The 17,864-nt window shown below is 43.8% G+C and overlaps 3 protein-coding genes and 1 pseudogene across 3 annotated transcripts; 2 read left to right on the plus strand and 2 right to left on the minus strand.

Annotated features, from left to right (window-relative positions):
• Positions 1 to 4,219: 4,219 nt before the first annotated feature.
• LOC128302369 (hatching enzyme 1.2-like) lies at positions 4,220 to 5,864 on the minus strand. Its single transcript, XM_053039179.1, has 5 exons — positions 5,747 to 5,864; positions 5,369 to 5,566; positions 4,951 to 5,268; positions 4,726 to 4,868; positions 4,220 to 4,393 (listed from the first exon to the last, which is right to left on the minus strand). Exons 1-5 carry the CDS (start codon positions 5,862 to 5,864, stop codon positions 4,220 to 4,222), a joined length of 951 nt encoding a protein of 316 aa, XP_052895139.1.
• A 4,333-nt stretch (positions 5,865 to 10,197) lies between these two features.
• Positions 10,198 to 11,299, plus strand: LOC128300781 (astacin-like). The gene is made up of 4 exons (XM_053036972.1): positions 10,198 to 10,354; positions 10,415 to 10,603; positions 10,674 to 10,991; positions 11,067 to 11,299. Exons 1-4 carry the CDS (start codon positions 10,198 to 10,200, stop codon positions 11,297 to 11,299), a joined length of 897 nt encoding a protein of 298 aa, XP_052892932.1.
• A 245-nt stretch (positions 11,300 to 11,544) lies between these two features.
• Positions 11,545 to 14,744, minus strand: LOC128300784 (ionotropic receptor 21a). The gene is made up of 5 exons (XM_053036976.1): positions 13,633 to 14,744; positions 13,397 to 13,558; positions 13,087 to 13,328; positions 12,685 to 13,018; positions 11,545 to 12,619 (listed from the first exon to the last, which is right to left on the minus strand). The coding sequence occupies exons 1-5, from the start codon at positions 14,742 to 14,744 to the stop codon at positions 11,545 to 11,547; spliced, it is 2,925 nt and encodes a 974-aa protein (XP_052892936.1).
• A 271-nt stretch (positions 14,745 to 15,015) lies between these two features.
• On the plus strand, positions 15,016 to 17,091 carry LOC128300787 (fatty acid hydroxylase domain-containing protein 2-like; annotated as a pseudogene).
• Positions 17,092 to 17,864: the final 773 nt, after the last annotated feature.

Raw genomic sequence — 17,864 nt, forward strand, 5'->3', positions numbered from 1 at the left:
GATATTGGTCGCATAAAATTGAACTGTCGAAATTTGCATCTTATCACACACACACAGCATTGCATCTGGAAAAAGGACTCTTCTCATTAATTTGTTTTTATTAACTTTCAAACACATTTGGTATTACTTTATACACAATATAATAGACCAAGCTCTGAAGAAAGGAAGACCAGGAAAGGTTGCTTAAGGAAGAGTTCTTATGATTGCCAAAAGCTGAAAGCATGAAAAGTTCTGTTTGACAGTGTACTCTCGCTCGCGGTATATACAACCCCGATCGTCCTGATTCGCGATACGAATGATCTACTCCCGTTGCGAAAGGTGGCGGTGGTGCAAAATGTTCTGCAATTTCATTGGGATTGTAATTGGGCTGAATTGGTTGTTTAAAAGAGGAAAAACAAAAACACACACTAATTGACAAACGGTTTTGTTATTGCCTAAGTTTTAAAATATGGGCCAAAGCGCCGTGCAAAATGAATATGTGTAAAACTCTGTACAAAGTGAAACAAAACGAACAAACAAGGAAAAAAAAAGAAATCTTAAATAGAATTCCGCAAAAATTGCAAAATATATGGAATGAACCAGTAGATCACTGCCATTTTGTACCAGAACACGCGAACTAATGGTCCACTCGCTTGACCACGGGAGGAATAGGATTCGAACAATCCAATCGAAATGGGTCGGCCACTTTGCGCTGCTCCCTCCCCCTCCTTACCCTTTAGTGTGCGGCCACTAGTTCCCGTGTGTTTTGGTCAAAAAGTAATCACTCGAGTGTGTATGAACGTGAAGAGAGTGAGAGAGAGAGCGCGAGCGCCGTGGAATGATTGTACAGCAAAATAGTAAGGAAAAGAAACATGATAATATCCCCCAGGACATTAGATTCGCGGTTGTTTTTTTTATTAATTATTATCAGCGTATTAAGCCGCGCGAGCCAATGGTTGCAGAGGGTTGGAATGAATGGTGCTGAATGGAAAATAAATGTAATGCAGGTTTATTGAATGTGTGCGTGTGTTTGCCGGCGAGAACGGATGTGAACGGATTGAGGCTTTCCAAGCGACCCGTTTTTTGAGGGGGACGAAGGTAGTATGTTTGTGTATAGATAGTACATAGTGGTAAAGAAGGAGGGAGGAGGTGAAGGATCAGGCATTAGGATTTCGGACAAGGATAGGCTTGCTGTTATAGAGAGTAGGGAAGAACGGTGGGAAGAGAAAGCACAAGAATCCAAAGCTCGTTTGAGTTCTACGCGAGAAATGTATAAAGTAAAACAATTTAATCCGTTTATATTTTCTAACTTTCCTTCATACACTCAACACCACACACACACACACACGATCACTTTCCGCACGGATATCTGGAACGCCGTGGACATTAATAGTGATCTGTGTGTGGGGGGTGTGTTTTTGCAAAACCTATTGGCAAGAGCTCATCACCACCCTACCGCTACACATACGATTCGCTTTAACCATCCACAATTGGCTGCTCCTTTACACTCGACGGGGGGACTTTTGTAATTGGCTATACACTGTCCTCTTGCTCGTGAACTTCATCGACCATTTCAGACAAGAATTCCGACCCCAAAAATACGGTATCAGCAAACAAAAGGGGTGCTATCCAACGCGCATATATTAAGCTCATTCGCCCGCATACTTCTTAAGAATTGGCTTTATCTCAATAGCTGCAACACATAAGGTAACGGACAGAAACGTAATGCCGCATGGAGGATATTCTATCGAACCTTGTACTGAACAAACTCAAAATGTCAATGTGAAGCTCAGTAGAGAAATTCCAGTACCGAAGAAGAACGAGATTATTGGAACACACATGTCTTTCAAAACGGAGATTAGAACACGGAAGAAATTCAAACCAAAAACGTCGAAGAGGAGAAAGAGAGAAAGCGATTCCAGATGGGATCACATTTAAAACACACATTAGAACAATTTCTTTTACGGCTCTTATGGTATCGCAATACGTTTCGTCGAAAAGGAAGATACAGTTACCGATGGATCGGTTTGCATGTTCCATTTCTAACTTATATGTTTCGGTTTTTGATTGTATACACACATTAACACACACCAAAACAACAGTAACTTCGATATAAGAAAGCAAAAATATGATAAAATAATGAAAAATTACCTCAAATTGCCGAATACGCAGGAAGTAATGCAAACATAGCCGCAAGCATTATACGATTATCACTCCACAATTTCAGGTTCAAAAGAAGGAAGGAGAGGAAGAGCGAGTAATGAAATACGTACGTACAAGTATACCCTTACCAGCGTATGATTGACGTGAATAAAACTTTATTAAAGTATTAAACAGGAAGCAAACAAAAAGAAAACAAAGAAAAGCACTAGAATACGAACAAACACACGCAGACGCGGAATCAGAAAAAGTTGTGAAATTTGCAAATCAATTAATTCGGCTAAGAAAGCGCTTTCTCTCGAGTGCACTTTAAAATGGAGTCGAAAACAAACACGAAACGAATAATCGGAAAACAAACATATTTCATTAAAAATTAGCAGTGCAGGTGAACGCTGGACGGTTTGACACTAAAGGGCTATTTAATAATTACAATGTGTCGAATGTCGTAGACAACAAAACATGAGAAAATTCGAATGTAAACACGAAACAAGCTGGCAGAACATTTTAAGACAATTATTAAAAATAAACAAAAAAAAAACCCGTTTCACGGGCGAGAAGTGCAAGGCAAGGACGTGGGCAGAAATGTATGCGCTCCATTGTACGGAGCATATAATAGGGAGTAGAAAGTGGAAAAGCTAAGCCAACAGAACAGATATGATTAGTGCGTAGCAGCAGTAATTTAGAACGAAACAGTAAGAAGAGAACAAAAAAAACACACACTTTAAGGCAAGGAAGAAAAGAATTACATAATCGTGGATCGATTAAAAACATAGTAACCTCATCATCTCCGTAAGTGTGCGTGTAAATGCATGCCGCTCCCCGAACACACACACACATGTGAGCAGTGCTCTCTTGTACAATTTATTACCGAAGAAGGAAGGAGGGGAGATTAATTGCAGTAAACTTAAATAAAACTTATACTAAAACAATTAATAAAAAACAAAAACACATTGCGGCAGCATGCTGAAAAATGTAAGCGCATTGCGGTGTTGTTTTGCTCTCACAGTTTACGTATCACAAGTGAAACATGTGAAGGATATGTCACACGCACGCACACCTCACAGCGGAAGGATTGCGTGCTGCGTGTGCCAGAACCAAGTGTCATTCGAACACCATTTGGCGCACATTGTGTGCGGTGGGAGTATATTTTGTTTAAGGGAAAACACGGATGTATTTTCTACCATCAATCACACACCACCGACACACAAACACATACAATTCAATCACACCAAAACCGAATCGTCCTCAATACGAATGAGTGCTTATGGCAGCAGGAAAGTTAGCCGCTAGTATGGCAAAGGGTAAAGGGCAATCGTGTGCAGATGATGATGGTGGATCGGCTTCTATATATTTGTAATAGTGTCGTCGCACATCGTCAACCACAATTCCATTACGTTGTTGTACCCATTTTGTTAGCAAAATCGAACCTTTCTTTTACTGTAAAAGGAAACATTTCAGTGTATAAAAGTTTGTTTCTAAAATTATATATATATATATATATATTCAGGGGAAAATGTTTCCCAGTCGGGTTAGGATTCTGTTAATGGAAGAGTCTTAACAAAAAAAAAAACAAATAAAACTCATGTATGTGTATAGTTTCAAAAGGATATTGTGTATTACAACAAAATTTAGTTCTAGTTTAAATCAATTAAAACAACCACACATACACACAGCACCGGTTGCTGTGGTGATCTAGTAGGCTTACATCGATAACTAAGATACACCCGAATACGATTTGTGTTTCATTTAGCGAGCCAGCGACGGAACCGAATAGAAGAGAACCGGCAATATGTGTAATATATCGCTAAAATTTATTGGTAGTAAGTGAAAAGAAAGTGGTCGGAAGGCAAGGTTAAAAGAACAACAAAAAAACACACACACAAACATAAAAACTTTCAAACAGTGAAACTACGTAATGTAAAAATATGCTATGAAAGAGGAAAAAAAAGGAAAACAAAAAAAGATGAAACAAATGAAATACTTTGAAACATTACATTCCCCCCCTCTCTGTGAGACGTTTATTGGTGGTTTTGTGTAGTGAAAGAATCATAAGCAAGCCGAGCCATGGGCCTATCCATGCTTATCCTCTGGAGCGGGACGATCGTTGTTGTGCACCCAGGAATGTGGTGGTAAGTTGTTGGAATGGTTGTAACCAGAAGAGACCGCTTGCGTTGCGACAGTACCGGAACTGGATGCTTTGGATGTCGGACGGGCTCAGCGTAATGTTGCCAAAGTCTGGTTCATCGTACGGTTTCTGTGGTAACGAGAAAGATGAAGTTGAGGGGTGAAATTCTAATTTGATTGACTCTTTTCAGAAGTTTCATCAAGTGTAGGACACTAGTATTGTTTGACAAAATTTAGGTCACCTGAGTCTCCAGAGCTGCCAGAGAAAATAGTCGTTCAGAAGAATCTTCAGTGAAGCGTCTTTTTGAAACATCAGATCGGCTCCAGATTCAGATCAGATTAATTAACCATTTGTTTGTTGAAATGTCAATAGTTATGGAGGCGCCCAGTACTTTGTAAATTATTGTAATAGCCTAAAACAAGGTAGGCCAAGACAAGTGAAAACGGACAAAACATACTCACCAAATTCACCAACACCGGGTATTTGCGATCCCTTGCGCCCGCAAACCGCGTGTAGTGCATGATGCTTCCATAGTTGTAGTCGATGTTGTACGTTTCAACATCTCGCTCGAACTTTGCAAAGTTGGTTTGGTAGAATGAGTCCGCTAGCAGGTGGAAGGAAACAGTTCGTGCCCTGGTTAGAACCTTACCATGAAGCCGCAGTTCACATTGCAAAGAGCTACTTACATTGATACCTTGGCTCGAGAGCACTGCGGTTAACGTAGATGTAGTCGTCCCGATCGGGACGGCTCACCTCGTGCAGATAGCCCAGAATGTGCATCATCTCGTGCATCGGGGTGCCACCCAGCAGACACCCGGGCGACTGGAGGTTCATCACGTTCTGTCTGTTGTCCTGGACGCGTCCGATCGTCGCGTAGCAGCCAGCCTTCCGATTAGTGATCTGTACGTAATAGCGAGTGTCCGGTGTTCGCGGAACGAACCTCACGCACGTTTTGGTGTGGAAAACGTTCATGGACCTTTCGATGATGCTTATTTCGCGCGGGGCTTGCAGGAGACAACGTTCAAGGTGCGATTGTTAGACAGCGTTGGTGATGTTGTTTAGCTAAGCGATCGCAATGATCATACTCCCTTGATAGATACCTACTGAATTCATCGGGTGGGATGTAGTACGGCACGATCCCGTTCGGCCAAACGGTGGACGTGTGCTCCTCGGCTATCGACAGTCGGTCCTGGCTTTGCGGTTCCGTTGGCAGCATGATGTCGCCCTGATAGTAGTATCCGAAGCCAAGCTCATGTGCCGGCTGTTGCTGATAGCGGGCGTCATAGTTCTGCACCCGTCGACCTGTCAAAGCAATCGGAACGATCAACTCAACCGCGCAACCTCTGCGGGGCATTCGCAACACTCATGCTGAGCTTCTAGTGGAGCTGGAGTTAACTACCCATCATGGACACGCTATGGCACGTCCTTCGGTAAATCTTCGGCTCACTTTACAGTGGACACCGACAGTGCTGTTCCACTTACCTACTTCAGCACTTTCCGATCGACGCAGCTGCCCCGAGCAATGTTTCGCACCGATCAGTAAACCGATCATTAGAATCGTTCTAAATAGCGCGCACGGTACGGCACTCGCGGCGCTCATTTTCTTTTCTGCAAACACGTGTCGATCACTAAGTCAAAACTGTCAAAACTGGGGGGAGGGTTTTATGACGCGCCGCAACTCACTGCTGTTACAGAAGGTGTGTGCTGAAGCGTTGCAGACTATCTGGTGTTAGATTTAAAGTGTCGTTTGATATTTATATGTGAACCCTGCCCTTTCCCGTTCTTGCTTATCGGAAGGGCCACAGCAAACGGCTGGGGTGAATGTGTGAATGTGGTGGGAGTCTCGAGCGAGGAGTTGTGCAGAGTTGTGCACTGTGTCTAGGCCGAGGTATCAAATCAATAGGGTGTTCATTAGTAGTCGAGGAAGTGGTAAGGAAAATTCTCCACCAATCAGGAAAATTGAGTTACGCGATGTGGCAGTGTTGCAGATTACGCAATTCGGTTTTAATGTAGAAAAAATAATGCCATCGTATTAAACACTTAATATAATTTATTATTTTCACAACAATTAAGCGAAAGAAATTAATAAATAGTTTATTATGTTTTCATTAGTCGGACTACTTACTTACTTGCTTGTTCTGTACTGTACGCTCACCACTTTAAACGTAACAAAAAGTTAATGCTGTGACACACATATTTTACGCATCGGCGATCAGCTCCACCACCATTCCATTAGAGACAAGGAGAAGTAGGAGCTGGGGTGAAAATAAAAGTTACAAAGAAGAAAGGAAATAGGAACAATTATGCTGCAAGTGCGGAAAAAAAAACCTCAACGGAAACATTACCCAGCAAAACATAATCAACGGTTAGTCGCACCGTTGAGTGCTAATGAAGACGCTTTTTACTTTCATTGTCAACGGTTTTTGCTGCGTCGCTTGGACGTGTCCGCGGACTGGTTGTAATTTTCACACGATTCTTTTCTGCTTCTCGTGCACTCAGACACGCGACAGACTAGCGTTAATAATTGAATCAAGGAAACACGGTAATCGAATGCTACCGCCAATCGATTGAATGATTGCGATCAGTCGATCAACTGCACACGTACTGTTGGACGCATGGATGCCCGAACCATGTCCGCTTCTTGCCCTATACCTGGTGTTATAGTGTAAGCATTGTTTTTTTAATGGGTGCGTTATCTAATGCTCGAACCTTTTGGCGGTCACACGACCTAACACATTAAGCCGTTATCGTAAAACATTCATTCATTTTCTTTCATTATTATTTTCCACTTAACAGGTCGTTACGATAAGGTGTGTAAACCCGTACTAGTTTGGAGTTTAATTAATAATGTTAATGAAAAATTATTGGCTTATCTTGAATGGCGAAGAATTTATGATGAACAAAATTACTTTGTTGTAAAGGCAAGAGTGTAATAAAAAACGAACAAACAAACAAATGAAATTCAACTGAAAATACTAACAGCAATGCAAATTGATTATTGTCTTTCGACTCTTAAATTCGCGATTTTCGTTTCGCAACAAGCACCATTCGAAAGTATTTTTATTGATAAAACAATACGTAAGTATAATGGGGGTGTATTAATTGATAAACGTGGTTATTTTTGAACATTCTTTTATATGAACTCTATCATCCGCACCATGTCGATCGTTCCACGCACATCATTTTCGTGTCTTGCCCATGCGTTTAAATCTCCACCAGTCGATGAAAAAAATGCGTATCCGAAATTCCATAAAAACTTGCCGTCGTCGTCGGCCGGTACGAAATTCCATACAAAACGGGCTGTTTTCAGATTTTCGACACCAAGAGAGCATGTATTAGCGGGAGGTAACATTTGTTCCCCTCCAGCGTGCATATAGCTGAACCGCTCACGCATGTTAACATGGCCCGTGATAGAAGAGTTTCTCACACGTTGGCCATTATTACAGGGGTTTTGGGGACTAAATTGACATGTTCAGCGTGATGTTGTTTGGCTCGTTTTGTTATCTCATATAAATGTCTCATATATCTCATATAATATAATATAATATAATCATTGGCAAGTTATCGTTGCCAGCAACAACATTTGACGGTCATTTAATAGCTCTATCGAACTTGTCAACGCATATAGCTCTTCCCGAACAAAGCAACACCGAGCTAGACTTGTCAATACATACGACGCCAACCCTGCAACGCACACCATCACTCTCTTCAAGATGAAGTATCCCCTCCCTCATTCGCATACCTGGCTTATCACGGAGGGAAATCTTATCACGCGGTGCTCTCATTCATTATCGGCAGCTGATCTCGCTCTCACCATTCCTGGAGAGCGACCGATTCGATCGCCGTGTGTGGCTACGTGTAGCGTGGGTGTGTGATCTTTATCCACATTTTACTCAGGTGAGGGGAACTGTTTGCTCTTCGGTATGATCGCCTTGTGTGGTTTTGTGTCGCGTGTGTGTGGACAACACCCACATTTTGCTCATGCTGTACAGTACGATCCCCTTGTGTGGCTATGTGTAGCGTGTGTATGGACAACTGAGATAATCAATCAGCTGCGGGTTTGTTTTGGTTTTAGTTTGAGCAAGAATTGTTGCGCTATAATTATCACAAAGTTTGTTAAAAAGTAACGTTTATTTTCATATAACAAAATTACTTTGTTGTAAAGGCAAGAGTGTAATAAAAAAACGAAAAACAAACAAACGAAACAGAACTGAAAATACTAACAGCAATGCAAATAAATTATTGTCTTTCGACTCTTAAATTCGCGATCTTCGTTTCGCAACAAGCACCATCCGAAAGTATTTTTATTGATAAAACAATACGTAAGTATAATGGGGGTGTATTATTTGATAAACGTGGTTATTTCTGAACATTCTGTTCTATGAACTCCATCCGCACCATGTCGATCGTTCCACGCACATTTTTTTCGTGTCTTGCCCATGCGTTTGAATCTCCACCAGTCGATGAAAAAAATGCGTATCCGAAATTCCATAAAAACTTGCCGTCGTCGTCGGCCGGTACGAAATTCCATACAAAACGAGCTGTTTTCAGATTTCCTACACCAAGAGAGCATGTATTAGCGGGAGGTAGCATTTGTTCCCCTCCAGCGTGCATAGTTTGTCACTTGGGCCATCACTACGCATACCATCAAACTCATCTCACTTCATCTCACTTACACTAGCGATCGCTCTCACGGGTTTGATGGTATGCGTAGTGATGGCCCAAGTGACAAAATATGCACGCTGGAGGGGAATAAATGTTACCTCCCGCTAATACATGCTATCTTGGTGTTGGAAATCTGAAAACAGCCGGTTTTGTATGGAATTTCGAACCAGCCGGCGGAAAGTTTGAGCGAGAGATGAGGGAGACTTCCCATTTCATCCATCTCACTTGTGCTGGCGATCGCTCTCACGGGTTTGATAGAATGCAATGCAATAGGGATGGGCAAATTTATTCCACGCTGCAGGTGAAGCAACAAAAATTTTAGAAAAAAAAATTAAAAATAAATACATTACATAACATTAAAAATATAATTGTACAAAAAGTCTTTTCACTTTAAAAAGTCATTTTCTTTTTTTCCATTTTCACTCTTCTAACTCAGAGTCAAATCATACGTTCATAATGGTTATTTCTCGAAGCAATATGTTATTGCGAGTAAATTTGAATACAATTTTTATATTCACATTTTATTTTTTCATTAATTACGAATGATCCCCGAATGATTCATTATGAATATACGAATGATTACTTGTTTCGTGTTGAATGTTATTACAGGCAGTCCGCGAGATACGCGGTTCCTCTTATACGCGGATTCGGAGATACGCGGTTTTTAAGAATTTGACAGATGAGCTAGTTTATAGCCCAAAATCTAAGCCAAAGAATGAAAATTGATCGAAAATACCTTTTATGTCACATAAAACATTTATTTTTAATTTACTTTAATGTAATCTTTCTAAAAATCGTCTGATTCGCTGCATAAATTAAATGCAGCGAAGGAAGTCGACTCTGTGACTGGCCGAAGCATTTCATTTAAACATACTTCACCCATGGAAATTGTTACTTTTTACATCAAACTTTACCAATTTGACAAACAACACCTTATTACCACGTTAGAATACGTTTCGTTTATTTAGCATAACGGGTTTTCAACTTGGTGCATTGTTTCGTTGAGGTTCAGATAACACCTGCCATGGAAGTCTGCAATACCCTGTCAAAACACATGGAAAGCAGTAGAGCGAGTAACCGAAACCGTCTTTTGATATCACCTGTATGCACTTCTGCATACACCGATCGTACAGGTGAAGATTAATGGTATGCACGACGGTGTTAGTTCGTTGCAATTTTTGGCAAACTCAATTTTTTTGTGTAAACGTTGCGGATGGTTGGATTACGGTAATACATTTCGTATATAAGCCGCCGCCAGGTGGTCGAATATGCATCAGCAACAGTTTAGCCTTCGTACTGGAATAAGCGTCAGAATGGCATTCAAACCGATGAACTACCTCATAAACGTGGCGTTGGCTATTTGTCTTGTGCAACTTAGCGTCGGGATAAATACCTCTGACTACACCAAGCCTAGTCGGGAAGTTGGTAAGTAGCAGCTTGCATTGTTGCAATTGGAAGCATAAAACACAAATTAACTGCTTGCAGGAATACGCCTGCGTGGGTATACCGCGAAGACGCATCCGGGATATCCGCATGAGCATGGATTCGGACACTACTACCAGGGTGATATCCTGCTGCGACCGACCAAGGATAATCGCATCGCCGTTACCCATCCACTTAAGATTGATTTGTGGACCGACGGCATAGTGCCCTACGTGATCAGCGCCAACTTCAGTGAGTGGAAGACCCGTACCAGGCAACTTGAGTTATTTTAGCCATCCCATGCTTATTTTGTTATTTGTAGCCGATGGAGAAATGCAAACGCTTGAGGCCGCTTTCGCCCAGTATGCCGAGAAGACCTGCATTCGCTTTATACCGCGCACCACGGAACTGCAGTACGTGACGATCTCGAATAGGCCTGAAGGATGTTATTCATACGTTGGACGCAGCCCCGATCCGACCATGAACGAGCTCAACCTCCAATCTCCCGAATGTATGCAAAGCGTTGGCACGCCAGTGCACGAAATGATGCATACGCTCGGATTCCTGCACGAACAGTCACGCCCCGATCGTGACAGTTACGTTGATTTCCACCCCGAAAACTTGCGCACGGAGTATCAGGGTGAGATAAGATGGAGCCAAACCGTCCGTGAATATTAGAACGACTTGGAATCACCCTTCATTATTCGCTTTCCAGATCCTGTCTTCATTGCGGTTAACTTTGGCGTATATGATGGACCTTTCGGTACTAGCTACAATGTGGAATACAACTATAAAAGTGTGATGCATTATTCGCGTCTTGCGGGTGCTGCCTCGTTCGTGAATCCGGTGCTGACCAACAAGAAGCCATTCTTCGGTGATTTTGGCAGCGATGCTGGACTGACGGAGGGCGATGTGAAACAGCTGTTGGCCCGCTATTGCCAGAACTAGCAGAAGACAACTGGCTGGCTAATTTGATTTGATTGCGACATGAAATAAATTTAACCACGCGATTGCGTTTCATTCAAACTTCCTGTTTACTTTTATTGTTACTTCACCTATCCACTATGCACTATAGAGCCAGAAGTGGCAGGCTAAGATGTCCGAAGTACTAATGAAAATGAAGATCTTCAAGTTACCTAAGGATAACTGAAGCAAAACATCTTGGCTCTACATTTCATCAGCAATATTAACGTTTAATGTAGCAATTTTTCACCAAAAGTGGCCTCGATGCTACGACGACCTGTGACAGTCGCTGCCGTGGCTAGTTGGTGGCCTTCAACGTTTCCCGGTGTGTTGATCTCAACCGCCACCTCAACTTCCTTCCGATCGTGGCATGCACCTCGTCGCACAAGACCGCTCGTTTCGGTCGACTCGCGCCGTGAGGTGTCCTGTGAGTCTTTCCCCAAGAACCTGAACAGCTGACTGACCTCCCGTTCCAGCACGGAGCTTAAGCTGTGCCGGTGTCTCGGATTACTGCGAGCGACTTTTCGTTTGGCTTCCTCCTCCGACATCAGCTGTCCGTCTAGGAAAACGATGGTCGAATGTCGCCGATCGGGTCCATTGTACAGCTCCTGCATGGTATGCGCGCTTACCTCCGAGAGGCATTCGGAGAGGCTGCGACGGTGCAACGAGGATCCTTCGCTGGCAACATCCACCGGATCGTCGTGCACGTTTGGCCCAACGTGAGGATCATCCCCAGTAAGTCTTATGCGGCGTACCTTAGCCGAACCGTTATTACTCGCTGGTTGCGACCTTTCGGTGCCATTGATACCGGTTCGCTTCGTCTTCTCGTTTGCCGATGACGGAATGGATGCCGGAATGGAGGACGTTTCACTCCCAGTCGCGGCTGCAGCAACTTCTGCGGCGGCCGCTTTCAAACGCTCCGCACGTTCCTTTAGCACCTCACGGCACTTGTTGGTGCAACCGCCGACCCATTCGGAGATAAGCACCCCCAGCGCCACAACGTACCCGAACAGCATCAGCAGAAACATACCTTCCGTGTCGGCGAGTGTAAGGCCGCGCTCGGAAGGTGCGGTGGTTCGTAAAACTTCCCCAACCGAAGCTTCCATGTAGCGGCCATCCTTCGTTTTGACCGTCTCCCACGTGACGTCATTTTTGAGTTTGGTGATAAGACCCGCTTCCTGCATGTAAAGGATCGCATTGTTTATCGGATTGCGATGGACGGAGTTGGGCGGGAAGACCATCGACACGCCGTACATGGCAAAGCACTCACGGCTGACGTGTAAGCCGTACCGTTTGTTTTGAAACCTGCAAAGGTGGAGTGTTATGTGTTATGGGGAGATTCAGAAATTCGCGACAATTGCGCTACTTACTGATGTGACAGATTGGACTTGATCAGGAACTGCAGTTCGTTTTTCGAACCGATGAAGGCATACGAGATGAGGAACGCATCGGTCACGTTCCGGATACCCTCGTCGACGCTGCTCACAAAGCGTAGATCCTTCAGCAGCTTATTCGTCTCCTTGTGGCTGGAGTTCAGAAACCAACGTTCCCAGCCACCGCGATCCAGTGTCCCTACACGGTAGAACCCTCGCTGGAGCTGATCCACACCATCGACCCGTTCCGGTTCGACGGGAAGCGTGATGAAGGCGATGATCGAACCCGTGTAGCAAGCCGTAATAATGATCGTAAACACCCAATAGATACCTGCAAGATAACGATCGCAATAAGTATATTATTCAACAATCATGTCCGTTAACATATAACAGAGTTACCGATCAGCATGCGAGTTGACGTCTTCTTCGTGTTGCTCCAAGAGTTCTCTCCCTGAAAGGTGAGACTGTTGGTGAATGTACCGAACACATACCAGAACATGTTCTCAATCTCACTCCAGTTACCGAGAAGATGTCGGAGTGTCATTTTGTCAGAGAATGCGAGCGGGAAAATTGCCAACAGATAAATCAGGATCACCGCTACCCACACCGGCCACTGGAACGGTCCTAAGATGGCGCGGTATCTGAGCAGAAGGATGGGAACCGTATGTGAGCAGTGTCCAAACGGTTGACGTCTCGGTGCTTGACTTACCTTGGCAGGGCACTGGACATCAGCGTTAGGAAGGCAGCACAATCCGTCGAATGTGCTACCGACATCTCCGTAGCAAGGTTCCGTTCGATCGTCACATATATACCGGCCAGGCCGAGATCGGCCTGTCGCCGTTGAATCCCATCCACAACGGCGTCACCAGGGCTAGAATGAAGCAAGTAGAATTACCCGTCAGCATATCTGTGACCTCGTTTACCTATAGTAAACCTGGTGCTCACCCCATCTGTAACTTGGACGGTTCGACAATGTCGAAGGTAAAGTTTAGGTACAGGGCCATGGCACGCATCAACCTAATTTCGAGCCCTTCCCATCTTATATTCACATTGCCCACACCGTCCGTCGACAGGCGCTTGATCATAAACGGTGGCTGGTGGGCGGCCATCACCGTGAACCGGTGGCCCGAGAAACCTTTGCTCAGCTTCTTCGGAAACAGATTCACATTGTTGCGCGAGAACTTGTTCCCGATCCAGGAGGTCAGAACCCGCGGCCTATTAGCACCCAGCCCATCGATGTAAAGTTCGTGCGTGTACAGTACGTACGGTTGCTCGTTGTTGATGCGTTTGTCCACCGAGTACGATTCACCAATCACCAGCAAATTGATGATATCGCGCGATTGTTTCGCGGCCAGAAATTCCTGCAACTTCCATTGACTCGAGCGGGGTATAAGCACGACGTGGCTGTTCAGCTGCGGACCGATTACCTTCCGCGTCATCATGACGTCCGCCAGGAAGATGATGTAACTGCGGCACTGCGGGCCGAATGGTTCCAGAATTCCCGGATTGTCCAGTGTGTAGTTCGGACCGATGCGACCGGTTATGTAAGTGGTGGGAAACTCGCTGAACAGTGCCTCGAGGATGTAGTTCTCCGTGGTGCCGACGTACGTGTCGTACAGGACGATAGGTATGCAGCTGAAAAGGTACTTCAGGATGATCTTGTTGAGAAGCGTCACCAGCGAGAGCGTTTGCCGATTGTCCATGATGACGTGCGCGAAGTTTCGCTCCCAAATTTGTTCCCGCGTTTTCGGGTGTCCGTAGAATGTTGGATCGACACGCCGCCGATGTCGGATAACGGTGGGTCTGTTAGGTTCTTCGAAACAATCGGTCCACATACATGTTGACGAATTTGCGCTGTCCTCCCCAGCAGGATGGTCGTACGCACCGGTGTAATAAGCTTCACTGGCCAGCTCAAAGTATCTGTTCGATTGTTCCCGACCCTTGTAGTTGATGAGTTGTTCATTGAAGCGCTCCGGATGACGCAAGGAATTGAAGGCAACTGTGCTGACAGCGTAACACCACAGATAAATCACCACTGGAAGTAACTGGTTAGACATTGTCGAATGTTTCTTTCTTCGGAGTCTTGTTACTAGCAGTAAACAGAACAAAGCACTAAAAGATCCCCGCAACTGGAAGGCCAGCTTTTATACTGGTTCTGCATGTGCGTGATTGTGTTTTGATATTTATGAAACATACTGACCCTTACTGACCACAACCTTTTGATGGAATTGGAAAAAGGAAATTCAGAAATGGGAAAAGGGTTGTTGCGTTCATGGTCAGCATGTACGGCTGTGGAACAGTCAATATAGCCCCCGCAGGCAGCCAAGTATGAGGAATGTGAGCAATTTCTCTGCTTTACGTGGGGTTCTGTTCAAAAGGGATTTGATGAATTCTTACTCCTAATCGATAAAGTTTAAATTTATAAGGAAAATCAATGGATGAATATCCAAACAATAATGGCAGCCTACTTTTTTCTAAGTTTGCTGTTTGAAGTCCTTTTTTGCCCATAGTAATATAGAAGCAGTGCCCGAAATACGGTATTCCATACGTTTTGATGTATACAATTAATGGTTTCGTAGCTAAACAATGTTTTCTATCTATTTACATTCTTGCAAATCTTTGTTAATCGAAATGTTAAACGAATATAGAACTATAATGCAAAATTATATATATTATTGTTTATATCACACATAATGTAATATAAAAAAGCAACAAGTAAAAAAGAAATAACATTCGAAACAAGTAATCATTCGTATATTCGTAATTTGCCCATCACTAATGCACTGCATTCTATCAAACCCGTGAGAGCGATCGCCAGCGCAAGTGAGATGGATTCAATTGGAAGTCTCCCTCATCTCTCGCTCAAACTTTCCGCCGGCTGGTTCGAAATTTCATACAAAAGCAGCTGTTTTCAGATTTTCTACACCAAGAGAGCATGTATTAGCGGGAGGTAACATTTATTCCCCTCCAGCGTGCATATTTTGTCACTTGCGCCATCACTACGCATACCATCAAACCCGTGAGAGCGATCGCTAGTGTAAGTGAGATGAAGTGAGATGAGTTTGATGGTATGCGTAGTGATGGCCTAGGCCATCTTGATTTCTACTCCATTGTGTAGATTTTCGCACCGACTCTCCGCATCTTTGTTTTTCGGCAAAAACGGGCTGCTCTGCATACGAATAACTGCAATAAGTTCTTTTTTCTTCAACCCGCAGTTGTACGCTACGCAAACGTACGCACAATAAGCGTTCCTTGTAGCCAACGAAAAGGCGTATCGTTCACCGTGGATCAAAGCTGGAAAAAAGGAGGACTACACGAAGTTGAAACGTCCTTCCGGACAACTCGGGCCTGTGGTATTGTGCCCACGTCCGCGGCGACTAGGGACAGCGGTGGTATCCTTGGTGCATTACGTAAGAAACGATCTGCTGCAGCGAACCAACTGTCGAGACTTTTAGGCGATAACATCCCGCAAGCGTAGATACAAAACGCAACCCGGTAAAAATGAACCGATAGAATCGAACGATCTGCGGCGGGTGATGAAGACAATCTTGTGCAATCAAACAGTGTATCCCGTTAACGTTTGCTGGCTACTATGGAACAATCCGTGGTTCGGTGCCGGACGTGGGTGTGATCTTGCGCGATCTGGTCGTGTGTGTGTTCTTTGCCGAGATTGGATTCAACTACGTGCATCGATTCTTGCACCTCAAGCCACGGTACAAACTGGTTCATAAAAAGCACCACGAATGGACGGCACCGTTTGCTTGGACCGCTATGTACTGCCATCCGATCGGGCACATCATCAGCCACATGATCCCGCCGATGATCGGCATACAGCTCATGAAGGCGCACATCTTCACCACTGCCATCTGGTTTCCGTTGGTAATCCTTAACACGATTCGGGATCATTGTGGCTACCATTGACCGTTCTTTGCCAGCTCCGAGTACCACGATTATCATCACGCGAAGTATGAATCATTAAGCCAAACTGCTGTATGAGGGATATTCTTGCACAGCTTAATAGGAATGTTTGTTGTATGTTTACAGATTTACTGAGTGCTTCGGAACGTTCGGGTATCTCGATTGGTTGCACGGGACGGACACAACGTTCCGGAAGTCAAAGCAGCACCAGCGTCATCGCACACTTTGGAGCATTAAATCGGCCCGAGAGTTGTATCCGGATAGGTAATCCGAAGCCACCTGTTTGCCATCCAAAAGCTTACGAGTGAGGGTGGTAAGGAATACCTCGTACTAAAACATCCATCGTTCTTTCGTCTTTTTAGCTGTTCTATTTAATTACAAACTCATGTATTCAAAAAAACCATTTGGGAGCTCTTCAACATAGAAACAATTCGGCATTTTACTTTGACCTTTTCTCTACTCATTTGCTAAGCATTGATAATAAACTCATTTCCGATTTTATTTCCGATTTTTTGGTGTATACATTGTAATTTTAAACAAGCAGTAAGTATTTAATTTTGATTTATTTTAAACTTTACCACGTAAGTTGGCCACCAGCATACCCGGGTATTACATACATTTTGTATGGAGCATGACGTTCCTATTCTGCTTCTTTTCTTATTGTACTTATTTTCGAGTCAAATTCAATTCAAATTTAAAAAAGAAGCGTTAGTTTGATCATAACATAAAAAACATAATGAATCAATCAAATAGATTTTAGGTATGCAAAATATACAAACCAGCTGTTTTCAGATTTCTGTGAGAGCGATCGCCAGCGCAAGTGAGATGGATGAAATGGGAAGTCTCCCTCATCTCTCGCTCAAAATTTCCGATAACAAGAGAGCATGTATTAGCGGGAGGTAACATTTGTTCCCCTCCAGCGAGCATATTTTATCACTTGCGCCATCACTACGCATACCATCAAACTCATGAGCACCATCGCTAGTGTAAGTGAGATGAAGTGAGATGAGATGTTGATGGTATGCGTAGTGATGGCCCAAGTAACAAAATATGCACGCTGGAGGGGAATAAATGTTACCTCCTGTTTTGGATGCTCTCTTGTTATCGGAAATTTGAAAACAACCGGTTTTGTATGGAATTTCAAACCAGCCGGTGGAAAGTTTGAGCGAGAGATGAGGGAGACTTCCAATTGGATCCATCTCACTTGCGCTGCCGATCGCTCTCACGGGTTTGATAGAATGCAGTGCATTAGTGATGGG

The sequence above is a fragment of the Anopheles moucheti genome, chromosome 3 (genome assembly GCF_943734755.1).
Source record: "Anopheles moucheti chromosome 3, idAnoMoucSN_F20_07, whole genome shotgun sequence".
Lineage (NCBI taxonomy): Eukaryota > Metazoa > Arthropoda > Insecta > Diptera > Culicidae > Anopheles > Anopheles moucheti.